General features: G+C 43.5%; 1 protein-coding gene across 2 annotated transcripts in view; it reads right to left on the bottom strand.

Annotated features, from left to right (window-relative positions):
- Positions 1-257: 257 nt before the first annotated feature.
- cygb2 (cytoglobin 2) overlaps positions 258-21,708 on the bottom strand; it is a 47,543-nt gene continuing 26,092 nt past the window's right edge. Inside the window, exons 2-3 of one of the 2 annotated variants that reach the window (XM_048200460.1) lie at positions 2,153-2,405; positions 258-1,525 (exon numbers count right to left, since the gene is read on the bottom strand). In XM_048200460.1, the coding sequence (XP_048056417.1) occupies positions 1,361-1,525; positions 2,153-2,405 (418 nt within the window). In that variant the 3' untranslated portion in view covers positions 258-1,360. The remainder of the gene's footprint in view (positions 1,526-2,152; positions 2,406-21,708) is intronic. The other variant, XM_048200461.1, reaches the window with a different exon arrangement.

Here is a 21,708-nt window from a genome sequence, read left to right on the forward strand (position 1 = left end):
AGTTCATCATTTTTGTCATGCTGCTTGTTGTGTTAGGAATGACATGTATGTTTTCTGAATGAGAATTGTTTCCAGTGTTATGGTGTAACAAGATTATTTTGAGACATGTATGAAGTGTTTTGTTGGTCAGATTGAGACTAAGAGTGAAGATCACTTGACGGGTAGCTCATCACGTGGCAGAAGTCAAAGAAAAGAGAGACTTCTTAATGTCAGAATTCAAAGGCTGTATAATTTGTAATAACAGATGACACATCACATGCTTGTAGATAGTATTTATTATATTCATACTCATATCTTAAATTTATTTTGTATTTATGAAGTAGTATGACAAGATTATTATGTAAAAACAACAAACAAAAATAAAAACGTGATACTCGATACACCTTACTAAATTTAGATACAGAAACTGTAACACTTAGAAAAATATAAAGTGTACCAAAGAACATCCATGTTATGTGATCCCTCTGCTTAGGTCCTGTAGCTTATATTTTAGTGTGTGTGTGTGTGTGTGTGTGTGTGTGTGTGTGTGTGATTTTGGGAAATATATAAATTCTAGAGTCAGGTATAGATATTTGTGTATTATTGCACCATTATTTGAAATGTGCGAATGTGCGTTTGTGAGTGTGTCTGAGAATGCATTTGAATGCATATGTATTTTTATCTATTCTATTTCTTTGATCAGCAATAAATAATAATAATGAATTTTTTATTTTTGAAATGAATGTTTTGTGTTGAGAAGATGGAGTTAATTTAGCAGTTATGATCTCTAGGGTCTGATACATCATTAAAGTGCAGATCTAAGAATACTGGGTCACTTCTTGTACTGATTTTTTATTAATTTATACCTCTAATATGTGAGAAACAATAAGATTAAGTTAAATAAAAATTATAAATGTTCTACAAAATCAAGACTTTGTGTGGCTTACAGTTTGGAGAAAGAGTCAAGCACTCTTGATAAAGTTGAAAAATGAACAGCAGGTTTATGCTATTCATTAGAATTGGGATTTAGTAGGTAATATGATTCAGGTGCAATATTATAATGAATTGTGTTGTGTTCAATTGTGATTTGTTTTTTGATTTACATTGAAACACAAGATACTAGCCCTAAAAGACACAAGACCATTACACCTCACATCACAGACAACATCTTAGAGGTTGGAATGATATATACTAAAAATATTATGCATAAAATAATGTGAAAGAGAATGATGAAACTATGATGATAAACATTTTAGATTTCAGCTTCACTTTCCGATTATATTTCTTTTTTTTTTTCTTCATAATTCAGTCCTTTGGCTTGCCAAACTGATGGTTCACAACTAATGTTCATGTGCAGTGGGGACAAATGCTCCAGACCTGCTCAGACCGCTGAGCTGGAGAGTTTGACCCACCCCACCTCAGTATAGGCCCCTGTGATATGCCAGTATAATGCTGCCATCAGTTTGGTCCAGGATGTCTGCACCTCCGGGGTAAAGCACTCTCCAAAATCCTCTGCAAGTATTTCCAGAATAACCCCGCTTAAGATCTGTTGTGAAAAGAAATAAAATAAAATGTTGAAAGAGGATTGAAAGAGAACACAAAGAGATCATTGGTTGGTTTAGTAAGGGATCTAGCTTTCCCCAGCCTTATAGTGCATATTGGTATAGGTAAAGGTGTCTTAATTAACAAAAGTGTCTTCATTTTTATTAATAACCTTGGAGGAAGTGATTTAGTGATTTATCTCCAGAAACAATTCCATATACTAATGCATGCCAGATGAAACTTTGCCACTTCAACACCCTAATCCCTTGAAAATACATGTGAATTTTTTAGATCACAACAACTACATATATTCTGATGTCACATTTAATTTTCTATATGAATTGAAAATTCTCCAAAGCCTGAAAAAAGTAGTCAATTTATTGCACATTAAAAATAAAATGTATGTTTTCACAGCAATTGTAAAAAAAAAAAAAAAAGTGCCATGAAGAGAACAATTACTGAAACCTTAAGGTTTGTAAGAGCTAGAAATAAAACATAAAACATGACTCCTCTAATCCATGAGTCATCCCTTATTAAAATTATTTTCTCAACCTGGTTTTAGCATCCTAGATATTTAATCATTTGGCTACTGCAATCCTTAACACTTTGTGTCAGTGGGCAAAATCATTACCTTAAATCTTATCTTTCTTACTTTGAAGTACATTGGCTCCACTTTGTATTTGAGGGCATGTGCTTTTCCCACTAGTCCCAGCACAGACGAAACCTTCTCTGGGTCATGAAGGTTCTCCACAACTGTGTTGATGGCATTCATGACACGACGGGCATGTTTCCTCAGCTGAGAGTTTTTCTCCATCTCTTCTGGATCTTCCATGTCCTGGAACTGACTGAAGTACTGCTTTGCTGAGGGGAAGTTTACAAAGAATCTAAGAAACAGAGAAACAAGACCATCTAATATCGTAGCCAGAGTGTAGTACACTTCCAAGTGAACATTTCAAATGATAAGGTATGATTTCTCTTACCCAGTAACACAAACTGTGGCTTTTTCATAAAAGAAAAAAGCACTGTAATTGCTTTAATATTGTGTCAATTACAGTTGGGTCATTCCATGTCAAATCAACCAAATTTTGGAAACTTGCTGAATTAACATTGCTTTATATTATATAGTGTTTATATTACATATATTTGGTGTTTTATATAAGATACAGTAAGAACATGAACAAAGAAACAAAGTAAAACAAACTGGCAAATACAATAAAACAAAGATACAAATTGAATAAAGTGCTTTCATTTGTTCATGTGTTCAGGTAAGTAATATAGGCCTAGCCTATAAAAGAAATCTAAGTAACCAAATGTGAAATAACACTGCATGGTTTTCACAGTATGAATTAATACATTGATGCTTATTAAAGCTAACTATATTCAGAAGAAGAGCTGTAATTGATTTTTTCCTTTGCATTTTGTTGTTTGATTAACATTGATGGCATAATCGTCAGAAGGTGACTGCTGTCACTTTAAGACAGATATAGATATTAACACACATCGGATTTTCTCTGAGCTGTTCATGTACATGTACGATATAAACTAGTAGCTAAACACGCTCCGGTCATTTTAACATACTTTTGTGAGTATTTGATTGTTTGGACGTGCACCTCAAGCCCAAAGTGTAATTTGTTTGTCTATTTGCGATCCACTTTGGAGCGAGCGCGCACACAATTCAGCCTGAGGAACAGCGTCTATGCGCGAATTATTGTGCTTTCAGCATTTAAAAAAGTTGACAATAATGATCAAACATTCACCGCAATTTAGCAACAGTAAAGACTGTATTTTACAACATCAATTCTGACGTTAAGTTTGGGTTTAAGGAGGAATGAATGCGCACAGCTGTGAAGAGAATGAAGGTGTGCTAGATGAAACTAGTTTTTAATAGTTTTACCTCAGATATCTTCTTTTTTGATCCTTGGAAGCCAAAATCGAAATCAAAAATAAAATTTGCTTAATAATCACAGTCCTAAAGTGTAAGCAGATGTTTAGTTGTTTAGTTCTCTCCTCCATCGTCACCATTAAACAGGGTTTAAATGTTGTGCGCGCGCTGTAGCTCCTCTGAGTGAGCGCGATCGATCTCTCTTCTGGATTGCGAAAGCAAAAATGCATCATAGACAAATGTCCTAATATTACTGCATACAGACAATCTTGGTGCAATCCTGGTGCTTTTTGTTAATTTTAACATCCTGATCTGATCATATGAAATAAGCTGACGAAATACACAATTGTTAGACTCTGTTATGAGTATTTGCAGTAAGTTTCTTTATTTGTTTGTATTATGGGGATTTGCAGAAGTTCCGAATGGGATCAACCCTCCCCCCGCGCGTTTGCCAGCGTCTGCTGCTGCCGAGCAGAGTATGTGCGAAGTTTTGACTGGAGCGAGGAGGGATTTTTCAAAAGTCGGAGCGTCGTGTTTTTTTTTGTTTTTTTGTTTGTTTGTTTGTTTGTTTGTTTTTTAAATCTGCAAGAAATGTTATGAGTTTGGCGTGTGGTAGGAAAAAAAGTTTTCACAATAAGCCACTATGCAAATTTGTGTCTAACTAGACCAGCTAAAATATATTGTTCGACCAAAAAACATCTTATCAATTATTTAAGTAATTAAGACATGTAATAAAGTAATAAATTTAATAAAAACAAAAAAGACGTATATTGATTCAGCCTTATTTAAAGGCCGCGGAAAAATGGTTTCGTTTGTTACGCACTTCAATCCATTCCACACCCAACTTTCTTGCTTTTCTTCCTAATTATTAAATATAGGCAATTGGTTGATGAAACATTGATTGAAATTAAGATACAATTTCTACAAAACGAAATTCACTTTAAAGAAAGACTTACTATAAAACAAAACTTAATGAAGTGGTCAAACTCATGTCTGACCCGCTGCATGTCTCCCGACATTGCGCATCCGTCATGCTATTCCCTTTTCATAATGAACATAGGTGAAATAAAAAAAAAAAAAAAGGCAATAACCCAATATTTAAATATAAATATGAAACTAAATTGGTTACATTTTTATCCCTCTGGCCGACGAAAGCGTCGGCGCGTTCTGATGGATTTTTTCCTCATGACAGCTGAAACAACTTAAAACAGGCCTTCCGTCATTTTTGGCGATAGCCTACAGATTGATGCAAGACTACAAATGGTCTACTTTTATTTGTGTACGCTCACAATAACAACAAAACCTTGTACTTTTGAAAAATAAAATAAAATAAAAAACGGGGTGCGCTTTCAGCTGTCTCTCTGCGACAATCTGAAACGTCTCAAAAGTGAACTTAAACTCAGCGAATAATTGTACCTAAAAAGAAAGAAATATCTCAATTCGATAAGATATAGGTCTGTGTTAAATAAGAGGCGATCTATCCGCTGGAATGTGTTGTTTCTGAAATCATGGCCAGTGCTCGTTGCTGCTGTTATCAGTTCTCTTGGCGCTCGTGCACACAAGCAGTTTTCACGCAGACAATCGAGCGTTTCGGTCTGGTAAAAGCACAAAACAAAATGCACACAACGTGTCCTTGCTCTTGATGTACAATCACTGATGAACACCTTTGGTTTTAATGAGTAAATTAGCCAAAATATTTATTCCTGCCGGTATTTTAGTCTGCGATATCAAAATCACTAAACAGTACATAGCTGTCACAGACACGTCAGGTTCCACCTCACTGCAGTACCCACGCACTCAATCACCAGCCTTCTAATCACCGCCACCTGCACGTCATTAACTCTGCAATCACCAGCACCATAAAGCCACCACACTCACACACACTCACTGTCCGGTCTCGTTCGCACTACGACATATGTATGCTTACCTTAAGGACTCCCAAACGACTTACCTACCTGCTCCAGCGATCTCCTTCATCTCCTTCATCTCCTGGTCTCCCCGTGTGCAAACCTACCTGTGTGTGTGAGTGTCTCCATCGTCTCCCTCCATTGCATCTCTCATCCAGCATCTGCAAGTTTAAAAGGACAGTATTATATCCCATTCATCTCTCATCACGCTATATCTGCTGGCTATCACTCTGTGCTCTACAACTTGTGAATAAATACTTAACTGGATTGCTTCTACTTCAGTCTCCGTGTCTCTGTTGTAACAGAAGACCGGACCCTAACAACTTCACAGTATGAGCACCAACGACCCGTTTCAAGAGCTCGTGGACACGCTGCGCCGAGCACTCACACCACAGCTATCGTCATCTTCCTCCAGCAACGCTTCCACTCCAGCACCAGCCAGCACCGCTTCCTCACCAGCATTCACCGCCAGTCCCATGGCCAAACTGGCCGAATGCAGCGGATTCCTTCTCCAATGCAAACTGGTTCTGGAGATGCAGCCGCAATTCTACACCACCGACGCGGCTAAAATAGCGTTCATCATCTCGCAATTGCAAGGTAAGGCCCTGCAATGGGCAGACTCTCTGTGGACTCAAAAAGGCCCTGTGGTCAGATCATACTCGGCGTTCGTCTCTCACTTCCGGGAGGTCTTCGGGAAACCTCTGACGGATTCATCGACTGGTGAGAAACTCTACAATCTAAAACAACGTAATCTCTCTGTTAACGAATATGCCTTGCAGTTCCGAACGCTAGCCGCCACCAGCGGATGGAATGAACAAGCTCTCATCACATCATTCCGTCAGGGGTTGGAACCCAATATGCGGCTGCATCTCGCTGCATACGAGGACTCCATTGGACTTGAACGCTTTATCCAACTCGCCATTCGCGTGGGGTCCCGTATGCAGTCGTGTCTCCTAGAGCACCAGGGCCAGTCAACCATCACCAACCTCCTCCGTCGGTCCGAACCCGTCAGCCCTCCAGAACCAGCCACCGAACCCATGCAGATTGATCATTCTCGTCTCACCACAAATGAAAGACAAAGAAGGCTGACCCTGAACTTATGTTTATATTGTGGATTACCGGGGCATGTCATCTCTACATGCCCAACCCGTCCTCCTCGGCCCGTGGTGAGTGCAATTTTTCCCTCTATCCAGAAAATGAAACCACTCACTACTGTTGTAATCCTTACTGCTGCAAACACCTCTGTTCCAGTGGTGGCGCTCCTCGACTCAGGGTCAGCAGGAAATTTCATCTCTGGTGCCCTCTGCCGACAACTCAACCTCAAGGTCTCCCCGTCTCTGACTTGCTATCAAATCCACTCCATCACGGGCAAACCCCTGAGCCGTAAGAACATCCGTCATTATGTGGGACCTCTTCAACTCTGTGTCGGCATCCTGCACTCTGAGAAGGTACATCTGCTGGTTCTGGAGGAATCCACCGCTGACGTGGTTCTAGGGCGCCCGTGGCTAGAACAACACAATCCCACCATCTCCTGGCGCACGGGCGAAGTCCTGAAGTGGGGCGATCACTGCTTTCCCGACTGTTTCCCAGCGCTTCCTGTTCCAAAGTCTCCACTCTCCAAGTCTCTCTCCATGAACGCCACTTCTATCGAAAGCCCTGTCGAGAAACGCTCCGTGGATGTTCCCCCGGACTACGCCCCCTTCAGTGACGTTTTCTGCCCGCAGCGCGCCTCCAAACTTCCTCCACACCGGCCATGGGACTGTGCCATCGATCTGCTACCGGGTGAACCAGTGCCTAGGGGACGCATCTACCCCCTATCACTACCGGAGGAGAAGGCCATGGAGGAATACATCAAAGAGGCACTCGAACAGGGATACATCCGCCCGTCTACTTCCCCTGCTGCTTCAAGCTTCTTTTTCGTGGCAAAGAAGGACGGAGGCTTGAGGCCATGCATCGACTACCGTGCCCTCAACAAAATCACCGTCAAATTCCGCTACCCACTTCCCCTCGTCCCAGCGGCCCTGGAACATCTCCGCGGTGCCACTGTGTTCACCAAGTTGGACCTCCGCAGCGCGTACAACCTCATCCGGATACGTGAGGGGGACGAGTGGAAGACCGCCTTTGTCACGCCCACCGGACACTACGAATATCTCGTCATGCCGTATGGCCTGGTCAACGCCCCCTCCGTATTCCAGGATTTCATTCATGAGGTGCTCCGGGAGTTTCTCCACAAGTTCGTTCTGGTATATATTGATGACATCCTCATCTACTCCCGGAGCTTGGCCGAACATCGCCACCACGTTGCGGAGGTCCTTCAACGCTTACGGCAGTTTCACCTCTTCCTAAAAGCTGAAAAGTGCTCCTTTCACCAGCCCTCCGTCCAGTTTCTAGGATACATCATTGACCACAGTGGCATCCGGATGGACGAGGGGAAGGTCACTGCTATCCAGTCCTGGCCCACTCCATCAACTATCAAAGAGCTCCAACGATTCCTAGGTTTCTCCAACTTCTACCGCAGATTTATCAAGAATTACAGCACCATCGTCAGTCCACTCACCAACTTACTCCGTAACCAGCCCAAGTCTCTGTCCTGGTCCCAACTTGCCACCAACGCCTTCGAGACCTTGAAAAGAGCCTTCACCACCGCTCCCCTCCTCGTCCACCCTAACCCGGACCTACCATTCATCGTGGAAGTGGACGCCTCCACCACCGGAGTGGGAGCGGTCCTTTCACAGCAGCAGGGGACGCCAAGTAGACTCCATCCATGCGCCTTCTTCTCCCGCAAGCTCAACCCGGCGGAGGTCAATTATGACATCGGTGACCGCGAACTCCTGGCCGTCAAGCTTGCCCTTGAGGAGTGGAGGCATTGGTTGGAGGGGGCTACTCATCCGTTTCAAGTTCTCACTGACCATAAAAACCTCGAATATCTGAAGGCTGCCAAAAGACTCAACCCTCGCCAAGCTCGCTGGGCCATGTTTTTCTCGAGATTCAATTTCTCCATCTCTTACCGCCCTGGTTCTAAGAACACTAAAGCTGACGCTCTGTCTCGTATCCATTCCCCTGAGGAAAAGCCCGAAGAGCCTGAAAAGATCCTGCCGGAGTCTATCTTCGTGAACCCTATCCAGTGGTCTGAAGAAACCATTCCCTCCTCCAATGCCTCCACACGCACTCCGCCGGGTTGCCCCCAAGGCTTGCAATATGTCACACGGGCACGTCGCACTCCACTTCTGCACAATACCCACTCATCACTTGGCACTGGTCACCCGGGGGTCAATGAGACCCTCTCGTTGCTCAAACAACGCTTCTGGTGGCCCAACATGGCCAACGACGTCAGAAGGTACGTGCAGGGCTGCAGGGAGTGCGCCATTTCCAAAAGTCCACGCCATCTTCCCACCGGCAAGCTACTTCCTCTGCCCGTTCCTGAGCGACCCTGGTCACACCTGGGAGTGGACTTCGTCACCGATCTCCCTGAGTCTGACGGTCACACGTGCATCCTGGTGGTGGTAGACCGCTTCTCTAAGTCCTGCCGTTTGATACCCCTGGAGGGTCTACCTACTGCTATGGCCACAGCAGAGATGCTATTCAACCATGTTTTTCGCTATTATGGAATACCTGAAGATATAGTCTCCGACAGAGGACCCCAATTCATTTCCCACGTCTGGAAGGCCTTCTTCTCCCTCCTGGGTGTGACCGTCAGCCTGTCATCTGGATACCATCCTCAGTCGAACGGGCAGACGGAAAGGAAGATCCAGGAGATTGGCCGCTTCCTGCGTACCTTCTGTCACGGCCACCAGAACTCCTGGAACCAGTACCTGGGTTGGGCCGAGTACGCACAGAACTCCCTCCGTCAAGCCACAACTGGACTAACACCCTTCCAGTGCGTACTCGGCTACCAACCCCCGCTGTTCCCCTGGGATGGGGAACCCTCCAACGTCCCTGCAGTCGACTACTGGTTCCGGGAGAGCGAGAGGGTATGGGACTCAGCTCACCACCAACTGCAGAGAGCCCTGCGCAGACGCAAGAGGACAGCCGACCTTCGGCGCTCCGACGGTCCAGTCTATCAACCGGGGCAGAAGGTCTGGCTGTCCACCAGGGACATCAGGATGCGTCTGCCCTGCAAGAAGCTGAGTCCCCGCTTCATTGGCCCGTTCACCATCCTTCGGCAGATCAACCCCGTCACTTACCGTCTCCAACTCCCTGCACAGTATAGTAGAATTCATCCTACTTTCCACGTTTCTCTACTAAAACCTCACCACCCTTCTGTTGTTCCCTCCACAGAACCTGACGTGGCAGCCGCCGAGCCCCCCTTCCACTCATCCTGGAGGACGGCGCAGCTTACGTGGTTCATGAGATCCTGGATTCCCGGCGCCGTGGTGGTCAGCTCGAATACCTCGTTGACTGGGAAGGTTATGGCCCCGAGGAACGCTCATGGGTGCCCAAGAATGATATCCTTGATCCTATTCTATTACAGAACTTCCACGCCAATCACCCGGACAGACCTGCCCCACGACCTAGAGGACGACCACCACGGCGTCGAGGTCCGCGGCCCTCAGGAGCGGGCCGTGGGAGGGGGGGTACTGTCACAGACACGTCAGGTTCCACCTCACTGCAGTACCCACGCACTCAATCACCAGCCTTCTAATCACCGCCACCTGCACGTCATTAACTCTGCAATCACCAGCACCATAAAGCCACCACACTCACACACACTCACTGTCCGGTCTCGTTCGCACTACGACATATGTATGCTTACCTTAAGGACTCCCAAACGACTTACCTACCTGCTCCAGCGATCTCCTTCATCTCCTTCGTCTCCTGGTCTCCCCGTGTGCAAACCTACCTGTGTGTGTGAGTGTCTCCATCGTCTCCCTCCATTGCATCTCTCATCCAGCATCTGCAAGTTTAAAAGGACAGTATTATATCCCATTCATCTCTCATCACGCTATATCTGCTGGCTATCACTCTGTGCTCTACAACTTGTGAATAAATACTTAACTGGATTGCTTCTACTTCAGTCTCCGTGTCTCTGTTGTAACAATAGCATATATAGCCTAATATAAAAAATAAAAATCAAGAACAATAAAAAAATCAAGAACAATAGCAGTTAATAAGAATTATTGCTCTTAATGCGGTCTTAATGCTGGACCCTTCTCATTCCACTCCGCATATGGAACTTGAAGGATTTTTTTTTTTTTTTGCTAAGAGCAATCCAGAATGAAAAATTACAGCTGTAATAATCACAGTCCTAAAGTGTAAGCAGATGTTTAGTTGTTTAGTTCTCTCTTCCATCGTCACCATTAAACAGGGTTTAAATGTTGTGTGCGCGCTGTCGCTCCTCTTCTGGATTGCGAAAGCAAAAATGCATCATAGACAAATGTCCTAATATTATTGCATACAGACACAGCTGGCGACTCTGGCAAGATAGAATTCACAAGATAATGTCTATATAGCAATAATAAATGTACGTGTATTTTCTTTATAATTTCTCCAGTACCGATAGCAGAACCGTTAACGTCAGAGCTTATCGATACACCGGTCTTTCAGAATTTAGCCCCGGGGCCAATTTAATACCGTGTTTCAGTACCCTTCCCTAGTCCCAAGCTGGCTTTCCGAAGAATTCCTTGAAATGGGCAGTGAAGCTTGACAAAGACTGAACAACTGGATTTTTCTGCGACCAGAGTGGTTCTGCCCAGCGAAGAGCTTTTCCGTCAAGTTGAGAGATTATGAAGGCCACTTTAGAACTGTTGTTGGGAGACAGGTGCGGTTGCATCTCCAGGACCAGCGAACACTGAAGCAGAAATTCGTTGCAGTCCTCCGCCAAGCCAGAGAAGGGCGCCGGTTTGGTCATGGGACTGGCTACCGCAGATGGCGAAGGAGATGCAGCACGGAATGCGGAAGTGGGCGCTGGTGGTGGTGGTGTTGTTGTGGAGGTGCTGGTGAGCATGCGGCGAAGGTCTTGAAAGGGATCAGGAGTGCTCATCATGGTTGTTCAGACGGTTTTGGTCCGGTCTTCTGTTACATACAGAAGGGGACGGAGACACAGGTAAAGTACAGGTAAAGTGAAAGTACTGTAGATGTTTATTGAACAACCAGATTATGCAGGTGAGTGAATGCAGGTATATTTCGTGGCAGATGATGAACGTGGAACTGATGCTTATCTTGTTTTCTCAGTGGATGGCAGACAGGCGTGGAGCAGACGAGACACAGAGACACTCACTGGAGACACGGAGAACACTAGGAATCGTGGAGAAAGCTGGAGACAGGTAAGTATTCGTTAGAGGAATCCTTGAGGTAAGCATAACAGGTAGGTATGCGTTAATGAGATCGGACAGTGACTGTGTGTTTGAGAGTGCCTCTTGTAGTGCTCGTGATGATGATGCTGATGCGTGACAGGTGTGGATGATCAGTACTCTGGTGAGGGAGTGCACTGTGATTGGGTGACTGTGAAGCCTGGCGTGTCTGTGACACTGAATTAATCATGAATTATAGTAGGAATATTTGTTAATAAAGCATTTATTAACACTGGGTAACTATGCCTAAATAATATGTATAAATGTAGATTTAAATAGTTTATTAATCATTTACTTACACTTTTTTATATTTATGGGCCTTTTGTGCCTTTTATTCAGATAGGACAGTAGAGAGCAGACAGGAAAGCATTGGGCAGTTGGGAATCGAACTCGGATCGCCGTGAACGCATTTGCGCCATGTGCCAGCGCACTAACCACTTGGCTATCAGCGCCAACCATTTACTTTCACTTTGTAAATGGTCTTATGAACTACTGACAACTTTTAAATAACTGGTTTGTAAATAATGTAGTACTTTCTTAATGATCAATTTATCATTTCTAAATTAAGTATAAAAAATACAATTATTGAACACATTATAGATATACTTATAAATCAAGAACAAGAATTTATAGCTATATTTATAAACTGCTTACTAATGTCTATTAATGTAGTGATAATGCTTTATAAATGATGAATTAACTATTTACTAATGCTTAACTAACGATCATAATGTGAGTTATTATAAAGTGTTACCATGTATCTCGTGTTTTTCTATCACCTCAGTTGTATAGAACATACCTGTCTGAGTGCCATAAATATACATTTTTGCATGCCAGTAACTATATTATTTTAAGTTGAAAATGGTTGTTGAGGCACATTAACTTGCTCTCAAAAGTGCATTTATAAGAATCTATATTTTAATTAATTTTAGAGATATTTGGAAGATGGGATTTTGTTCATTTGAACCTGCTTCTAAAGCTACCAAGAGTTAAAATACGCAGTATCATAACTACACGTTACCAAACTGACATCCCTATATCTATGAGATTGAACCATATAGAGCCTTAAAAATGAGGATTCCAAAAGAAAAGTTTCATAAGAACAAGAATCTAAAATGACACTGTCACAAACACCAGCGAAGTTCCCTCGATCGGCCACCGGAGGTCTCACTCTCCCGAGTACTAACTGGACTACAAATCCCAGCGCCCACATACCTGGCCTGATTACGACGCACCTGTTTCACGTCAGCCAGCTATTTAAGCCACACACACACACACACATTGTTGCCCCGCAACAATTTCTGAGCGTTATTCCCTGTTTTCTATCTGCCTGTGTATCGACCTTGTTTGGATTACTGACCTTGGATTGTTTGCCGCTTGCCTGTTACCCTTTGTTTGCCTGGACTGCGTTTCTGATTGTTTGTTGATTGCCCCGATCTCTTGCCCGGTTATGACCACGATTATTGGACTGTCTCTGACACTGTTGTTTACTCTGGTGATTCAACCCATGCCTGGCTGTACTGTGAGTTTGCTGCTTACTAATAAACCGCTTATGGATCCCAATCAGTCTGCGTCACAGACACTAAGATATGTTTAACACTTCTTGAATTACAAACTCAACAATTTGGACAATATCTATGGGACTGAAATATATAGTGCCTTAAAAATGAAGATTCCAAAAGAAAAGTTTATTAAGAATGAGAGTCTAGAAGGATATTAAGGGTAAAGGCCTTTGCACACTGAGTCCGAAATTTTCGTATGCGTTTTTTCGTATTCGTGATCCTAAAAATTTGCCATGCCCAGAGACCTTGCACACTGAGTCCGATGCATATTAATTAATCCGTTGCAAAAAAATTCGCAAAACAATACAAAATGGAGTCTTGAAGCAGTGAACATGATTTAGTTGTCCTCTCTCTTCTTAAAAAGAGAAAAAGAAAGAGGAAATATTGGGTTCATCCAATCCCGAGATTGCATAGAGAGAAAGGAGTGTTCCACCTCATCAAGGAGCTGCGTGATTATCCAAGCATTTCAAAGTTTATTTCAGGATGTCAGTGGCTCAGTTTGATGCTTTGCTTTGCTGTTTTTTTGTATTCCGCACTTTGTTTGTCATACAGTGCTACTGCTTTGTGCTGTAGACGACATGGATCAACTTTTGGGATTTTGGCGTTCGTTTGTACGGTGGCTCTGAATTGTCAAAACGTCTCTCAAAATGCATGCCACGGATGCAAAAAACGCAGAACATCGAACCTGATCCGATTTTTTTTTTATGACGGACGAAAGTTTCGGAGGCAGTGTGTAGACGTGATTGACGCCATGTGAAGTCGTATTTATTTTTAAACGTGTGAAAATTTTGGACGTGAATTTCAGACTTTTACACTTTAGTATAGGGAACATGACTTTTCCCTCAATAAACTCCCAATTTACTACTTATTAATAGTTAGTAAGGTAGTTTAGGTATTGGGTAGGATTAAGAATGTAGAATAAGGTCATGCAGAATAAAGCATTAAAAAAAGCATAGTTAGTAAGGTAGTTTAGGTATTGGGTAGGATTAAGAATGTAGAATAAGGTCATGCAGAATAAAGAATTAATACGTGCTTAATAATTACTAATAAACAGATAAAATAAACAAACAATACTAATAAACAAAAGAAATTATATATTTTTAGTTAACATTATTTGTTCTTTAGATAATTCTCTTTAAAAGAAAAAAAAAAGTATCAGCTGTATGCAAAGTGACCCACATTGGTTTTTGACCACTAAAATGTGTACATTTTACCTAATTTACTCATGGAGCCACATTAAGATCTCCATATCTCTGGGAACCATTGAGGGCCTTTAAAATGAAGATACCAAAAGGAAAGTTTAAAAACCAGAATCTAAAAGGATATTACGATATCTTTAATACTTCTTGAGTTACAGGCTGTCAGACACAGATGAAGACGAGGTAAGTAACAATTTAAGTTTATTTGCAGGTACAACAGAATCGACAGTGCAATGCAGGTGAGTGTGGCAGTCACTGGAAATTACTGGTGAACTTAACTGAAGGTACTGAAGTCTTTGTATGTTGCAGGAAGGAAGCTGGCGGTGAAGGTGACTGGAGGATCCAATGAACAACGAACAGGATGACAGGCAGAAGACGAAGACAGGATCGGGAACAGGATGGCAGGTAAGTAGCAGTTTAGGATACAAGGTGAGTCTGTGTAGTCTTGACGTAGACGAGACCAGATGATGTGGTGGAGTGAACAGTGAACTTAAGTAGGGTGACTTGATGGCGTGCAGGTGCAGGTGATCAGTATTCTGGTGATTGTAAATGAGTGGGCAGATCTAGTGTAGATGGCAGGACTGGTGTGGTGACTGAATCTGTGACATTACCCCCTCCTCCACGGGCGGCTCCTGACGACTGGAATTAACGACGACGGGGACGACCACGGCCTCTGGGAGTAGGATGGTCAGAGTGGTCTCGGTGGAATTGGGTAAGGAGCAATGGGTCAAGGATGTCGTTTTGAATTACCCAAGAGTGTTTCTCAGGGTTGTATCCCTCCCAGTCGACCAAGTACTCCAGGATGTTTCCCCGTCGTCACAAGTTGAGGATTGCCCAGACCTGGTAGTTGGAATCTTCATTGATATCAGGAGGAGGAGGTACGCCATTGTCACCAGATCCTGTGAGGGGAGGTTCAGTGAAAGCTTTATGTAGGGATACATGGAATGAAGGTGAGATATGTTCTCATTGAGCTGCCTCTGCAAAGTGAAGGGACCCATGTAGCAGGGACTCAGCTTGCAGCAGGGCAGGTGAAGATGAATTTCCCAGGTGGACAACCATACCAACCAGCAGCCATATCATCCTGTAGCCTAAGACTGGTTGCCCACTGAAGCTAAGCAGGGCTGAGCCTGGTTAGTACCTGGATGGGAAACTAGGTTGCTGCTGGAAGAGGTGTTAGTGAAGCCAGCAGGGGGTGCTCACCCTGTGGTCTGTGTGGGTCCTAATGCCTCAGTATAGTGATGGGGACACTATACTGTCAAAAAGCACTGTCCATCAGATGAGACGTTAAACTGAGGTCCTGACTTTCTGTGGTCGTTAAAAATCCCAGGATGTCCTTGTAAGTGTAGTGTAGGGATGTAACCCCGACATCCTGGCCAAATTTGCCCATTGGCTTCTGTCTATCATGGCCTCCTAATCATCTCCATATACTGATTGGCTTCATCACTCCGTCTCCTCTCCACCAATAAGCTGGTGTGTGGCGGGCGTTTTGGCGCCATATGGCTACTGTCACATCATCCAGGTGGATGCTGCACATTGGAGGTGGTTGAGGAGATTCCCCCTTCCATATGTAAAGCGCTTTGAGTACCCAGAAAAGCACTATATAAATGTAACAAATTATTATTATTATTATTATTATTATACCTTTTATCCAAGTAGATAACGGGAAGTGTCGGATCTGCGGGCATCAGTATGTCTTACAGTATGTCTTCGCACTGCCCTCTGAAGATGTACATGAGCTGAGTCCGATACCCTCTCGCTTTGCTGGAACCAGTGGTTAACAGCTGGAAACTCAGATGCCTCACCGGACCATGGGAACAATGGTGGTTGGAATCCCAGCACACACTAGAATGGAGTAAGCCCAGTGGTGGACTGTTGGAAGGAATTCTGGGCGTACTCCACCCAGGGGAGGAACCAGCTCCAGCTGTTTTAGTTCTGGTGGCAGTATGACCTCAGGTCCCTCCCGATCTCTTGGATCTTGCGCTCAGTTTGGCCGTTGGTCTCCGGATGGTAACCAGAGGATAAATTGATGGAGGTGCCAAGGAGATTGAAGAAGGCATGCCACACTCAGGAGATGAATTGTGGTCCTCGGTCAGAGACTATGTCCTCTGGCAGACCGAAGTGGCAGAAGATGTGTTGGAAAAAAACTTTGGCTGCTTTGAAGGCTGTAGGCAGACCTTTCATGGGGATGAGTTTGCAGGATTTTGAGAATCTATCCACCATGACGAAGACACAGGTGTGAGAATCTGATGGAGGTAGGTCAGTCATGAAATCTATACTGAGGTGAGACCAGGGATGTTGTGGTATGGGTAGTGGGACCAGTTTTCCAGCAGGTAGTTGATTGGGGCATGGGGGGTTGGGGTGATGTTGGTGATGGCACAGACTGAGCAACACTTGACGAATCAGGAGACACTAGCATTGGCCACCAGTAGCATTGGCAAAGGAGCGAGAGGGTTCGCTGACTACCTGGGTGTCCAGAGCCCGGAGACATGTGAGCTAAGACCATGAGGGGCAGAGCAGGTTTAGTGATGGTGGCTTCTCGGATTTGATCATCGATAGACCATTGTCTGGGACATTATATGGGATGACTACCATGGCTGGAGGGAGAATGGTCTCAGGAGACTGAGGTGTAGGATCGGGATGATACAATCGTGAAAGTGCATCAGCTTTAACATTCTTGTGACCAAGTCAGTGCGTAACAATGAAGTCAAACCTTGTGAAGAACAGAGCCCATCGAGCTTGGTGGGGGTTAAGACGTTTGACTTCACGTAAGTATTCCAGGTTTCTATGATCTGTAATGACCTCAAACTGATGGGTGGCTCCCTCCAGCCAGTGTCTCCATTCTTCCAAGGTAAGCTTTATGGCCAGCAGCTCACAATTGCCAAGATAATAATTCTGCTCTACCGGAGACAACTTCTTGGAGTAGAAGGCACATGGATGGAGGCATTGTGAGTCATCCTGCCACTGAGGCAATACTGTTCCGACTTCAGGATGGCGAAGGACTGGAGCAGAGATAAAGGCTTTCTTGAGGCTTTGGTGGCAGATGCATTGGTGGCAGATGGTGTCCAAGACAGAGACTTGGGCTGGTTTCTCAGAAGGGATGTAAGTGGAGAACTGAGTAGACTGTAGTTCTTGATAAAGCGCCGGTAAAAGTTGGCACAAGCCTCCATCCTTTTTGGCCACAAAAAAGAAGCTTGAAGCAGCAGGGGATGTTGATGGACAAATTCCTGTTCGAGTGCCTCTTGGATGTACTCATCCATGGCCTTCTGTTCCAGGATGGACAATGGGTAAACTCTACCTTTCGGCAGAGTAGCCCCAGGTAGCAGGTCGATGGCACAGTCCCATGGCATGGCCAATAAGGTGGTAGTTGGGTTGCCATCCGCTTGCTGAACATCCTGGAATGCCAAGTATTCAGGAGGTATTTCTTCTTCACACACCATGTCAGGACTTTCAATGGAGGTAGAATTCAAATGGAGCGTGGTTGTGGTGGCTTCTGATGACAGAGGAGATGGAACTCTGGTTACAGAAGATAGGCGGGATTGGAAACACGAGTCTCCCCATTTAAGAATCTCACCAGTGTTCCAGTTGATCAGTTTTTGGCGTCCCAGGATAATATCCATGGTGGATCCTTCCAGCACCATAAACGATATCTCAGAGACGGCCTATGTGGAGTGTCAGTGTGGGGGAGAAAACCCAGCGGTTTTCCTAGGATGGTCTGGACCTTTAAGTCTTGGTTACAGAGTTTCCTTTGGATGTGGAGTTCTTGAAGAAGGTGGTGAGAGATGAAATTCCCCACTGAGCCGGAGTCAATGAGAGCTTGTGCTGAAACAGATGTATGACATGTTAAGATATGTACTGTGGTTCTTGTCAAGGGAGCAGTTTTGGGAAAGAGTTGTATAGTTCTAATCGCTGGGCGAGGAGATCGAACAGAACAGGTGGTGATAAGGTGGCCAGTGTCAGGAAATGAACACAGACAGAGGATCCAAGTGCAAGTACAACAATATTTATTGACAGAATTCGCTGTACAATAACTTCACTCCAAATGGACAGTCGATGCAGAGACTGTGACGTGCAGAGACGGTGGCATGTAACGAGGTAACGAGCAGAGTGGCGCAGGGCTGCAGCGGGTATCAGAATCCAGGGATAATCCAACCCAGAAAGCAGGGCACGCGACGATAGTCCAGAATCCGAGAACCAGGAAGAGACAAAACAGAGATCATGACACCGGGACAGCCTGCAACGAACTGACAAAGACGACATAAAGACGCACATTTTATAACAAGCACTAACAAGACACGGCTGGCAACAGATCGCAGTCAGACCATAATGGGTGACGCCCACACAAACATTCACGCACACACATACACACACAACAAACACATGAGGGCGAGTAAATGAATCCATGAACCGTGACAGCCAGCTCCCCCACAGTATAGACAAAGATGATGTTGAATTTATTGCTGATGCTCCACAGGTGTGAGGTGATAGGAATCGGCTTGCAATGGTTTAGGTGCTGGAAGGGTGACAGGTGTTACGACGGGCGGAGGATGCAGAGCGAGTTGTGAAGCAGCACAGGCGGAGAGACGTTGTAACACTCTGATCGTTTTCTAGATGGATTCAAGTCCAATGACATCATCATAAATCACCATTAAATGTCGGATTTCAGAATTAAGCCCTTGACGAAAAGCGGAGAGAAGAGCAGTTTCATTTCATCTGCTGGAGGCAGCCAGGGTGCAGAAATGTAAAGCATAAGCACTCACAGAATCCGAGCCTTGACAAATGTTGTACATCTGATCGTGAATGGATAGCGTTGAAACTGTCTGTCCAAATAAAACCTCCTTAAAATGTGCAGTGAAGGCAGATGAGTTGGTAACCAGGGCGTTTGATTGCCAGAGATATTGAGCCCATTGTAAAGCTCGACTGGAAAGAAGGCTGATTATATTACAGCAGAATCAACAGTACAATTCAGGTGAATGTGGCAGTTACTGGAAATTACTGGTGAACTTAACTGAAGATACTGAGGTCTTTGTATGTTGCAGGAAGAAAGCTGGTGGTGAAGGTGACTGGAGGATCCGACGAACAACGAACATGATGGCAGGCAGAAAACGAAGACCGGATCAGAAACAGGATGGCAGGTAAGGAAACAAGGTGAGTCTGTGTGGTCTTGACGTAGACGAGACCAGACGATGTGAGTTTAAGTAGGGTGACTTGATGATGGTGTGCAGGTGCAGGTGATCAGTATTCTGGTGATTGTGAACGAGTGGGCAGATCTGGTGTAGATGGCAGGACTGATGTGGTGATTGAATCTGGACACAGGCATGCAAACCTGAGGCAAAAAAGGTACTTTTTTGCCATTTTTGAGCTGTCACTGTTGGCATATAATGAAACAAAGTATGGATTTTACTAATAGACCTACCAATCTCTGTGTAAAAATAAAATAATGATGCTGCCAGCTTTCTGTAAATTGGCTTCATCTCAGGTGAAAATGGACATTTTGACCCCCTTCTACAAAATAGTGAATTATTCAGTAAATATACATCTGTTACATTTAATAATTTGGCTTTCATTACTATTTATGTTTGTCTTTGTACAGAAAAAATGCCGGGGTTGAAAAATGCCGAGTTGACACGGAATGACCCAGTTTCTTTACATATTATGCTGTATGTTTTGTGTTTTAATTATATGTAGAATATAACAAATATTATTTATTAGAATTTGTAGTAGTGATAAAAATTTTAGATTCATACTGACCTCAGAAACTAAGACATGTTTTTATCAGTTTATTACAAGACACTAGAAATGTTCTAAGGCCCATGATCACCAAAGCCATCACTCTTCATTAACATTTTGCCCATGGGTACACTTTGCAGCTGAGAAAAAATAGAGTATTTATGCCTTTGGAATCCAGAGAGCACAAGCTGCATAAATTAGATAGACACAAGCCAATAAATGCAAATTATGAAAAATGATAGACAGGAAGACTAGGAAGGAGCAATGAAGATAGCTAAAAGGAGAGAGAGAATTTGGGCAATGAATGGCAGCATGGTGTAAGACTGCAGTGCAGAGCTGAAGTGGCTGTGATGAGAAGGATGTCATTAAGTCACAGCAGGGAAAATGAGAGGCAGGTGCACAGACAGACAGAAAGAAAAGAGAGAGAGAGAGAGAGAGAGAGAGAGAGAGAGAGTTCAAACACAACCAGTCAGTATAGTGCTTTAGCTCTTTTGGTTTAAGGGCCTCAGTATTGATGATGAACATACTGTACTATAATATTCAAGAGTACAAATCTGACATAAATGACAAATTGTTGATCTGTTTCTGTTTTCAGTTATACAGTAGGCGTTGAAATTGTCAGCTTTGTGCCTGGCAGTATCCTGTTAAACCATGAGTGAAAATCCAACTTGCTTTTAGCTACATAAACATTAGATATTTAGCAGTAACATACAAAAATGTACAGAATGTTAATATTTGCAAACAGTTCCTAAATATTGGGCTTTTGGCATGGCTGAAACTGGGAATCTCTCAAATATCTTGTCTATTTTCAGAGGGCACTCTAAAGTCTTTCCAACAGATTGTGGAGCAATATAAAGTTCCAAAGTCGAATTTTTACAAATATCTTAATTTGTGACACTTTTTAAAGTTAAGATAGACAACAGAGAGTTAAGAATGGATATAACAGATATTGAAGACCTTTTACTGAATCCAATCTGCTTAAGGGATCAATATCAAGGACATATGACATCATGTCTAGCAAATACACCTCTGCCTTGCCAGGACTAAAGGCTGCCTGGGAAAAGGACATTGATCAAACCATTGAAGTGAATGACTGAACTGTTGTATGTGATAATGTGTACCCTAAATGTACTTCCCTTGGGATCCATGTGCTCAATTTCAAATTCTTTAAAGGTGCCCTAGAACCCCTTTTCAAAAGATGTAATATAAGTCTAAGGTGTCACCTGAACGTGTCTGTGAAGTTTCAGCTCAAAATACCCCATGGATTTTTTTTTATTAATTTTTTTAACTGCCTATTTTGAGCCATTATTACATATGCACCGATTAAGTGTGTGGCCCCTTTAAATCTCCCGTTCCCTCGCCCCTGCACGCTCTCAACTGCCTTAAACAGCAAACACAAAGTTCACACAGCTAATATAACCCTCAAAATGGATCTTTACAAAGTGTTCATCATGCATACATCCATTCCTGTGAGTATAGTATTTATTTGGATGTTTGCATTTGATTCTGAATGAGTTTAAGGCTGTCCTCCGTGGCTAACAGGCTAATGCTACACTGTTGGAGAGATTTATAAAGAATGAAGTTTGTTTATGAATTATACAGACTGCAAGTGTTTAAAAA

This window comes from Megalobrama amblycephala, linkage group LG8, assembly GCF_018812025.1.
Source record: "Megalobrama amblycephala isolate DHTTF-2021 linkage group LG8, ASM1881202v1, whole genome shotgun sequence".
In the NCBI taxonomy this organism is placed as follows: Eukaryota; Metazoa; Chordata; class Actinopteri; order Cypriniformes; family Xenocyprididae; genus Megalobrama; species Megalobrama amblycephala.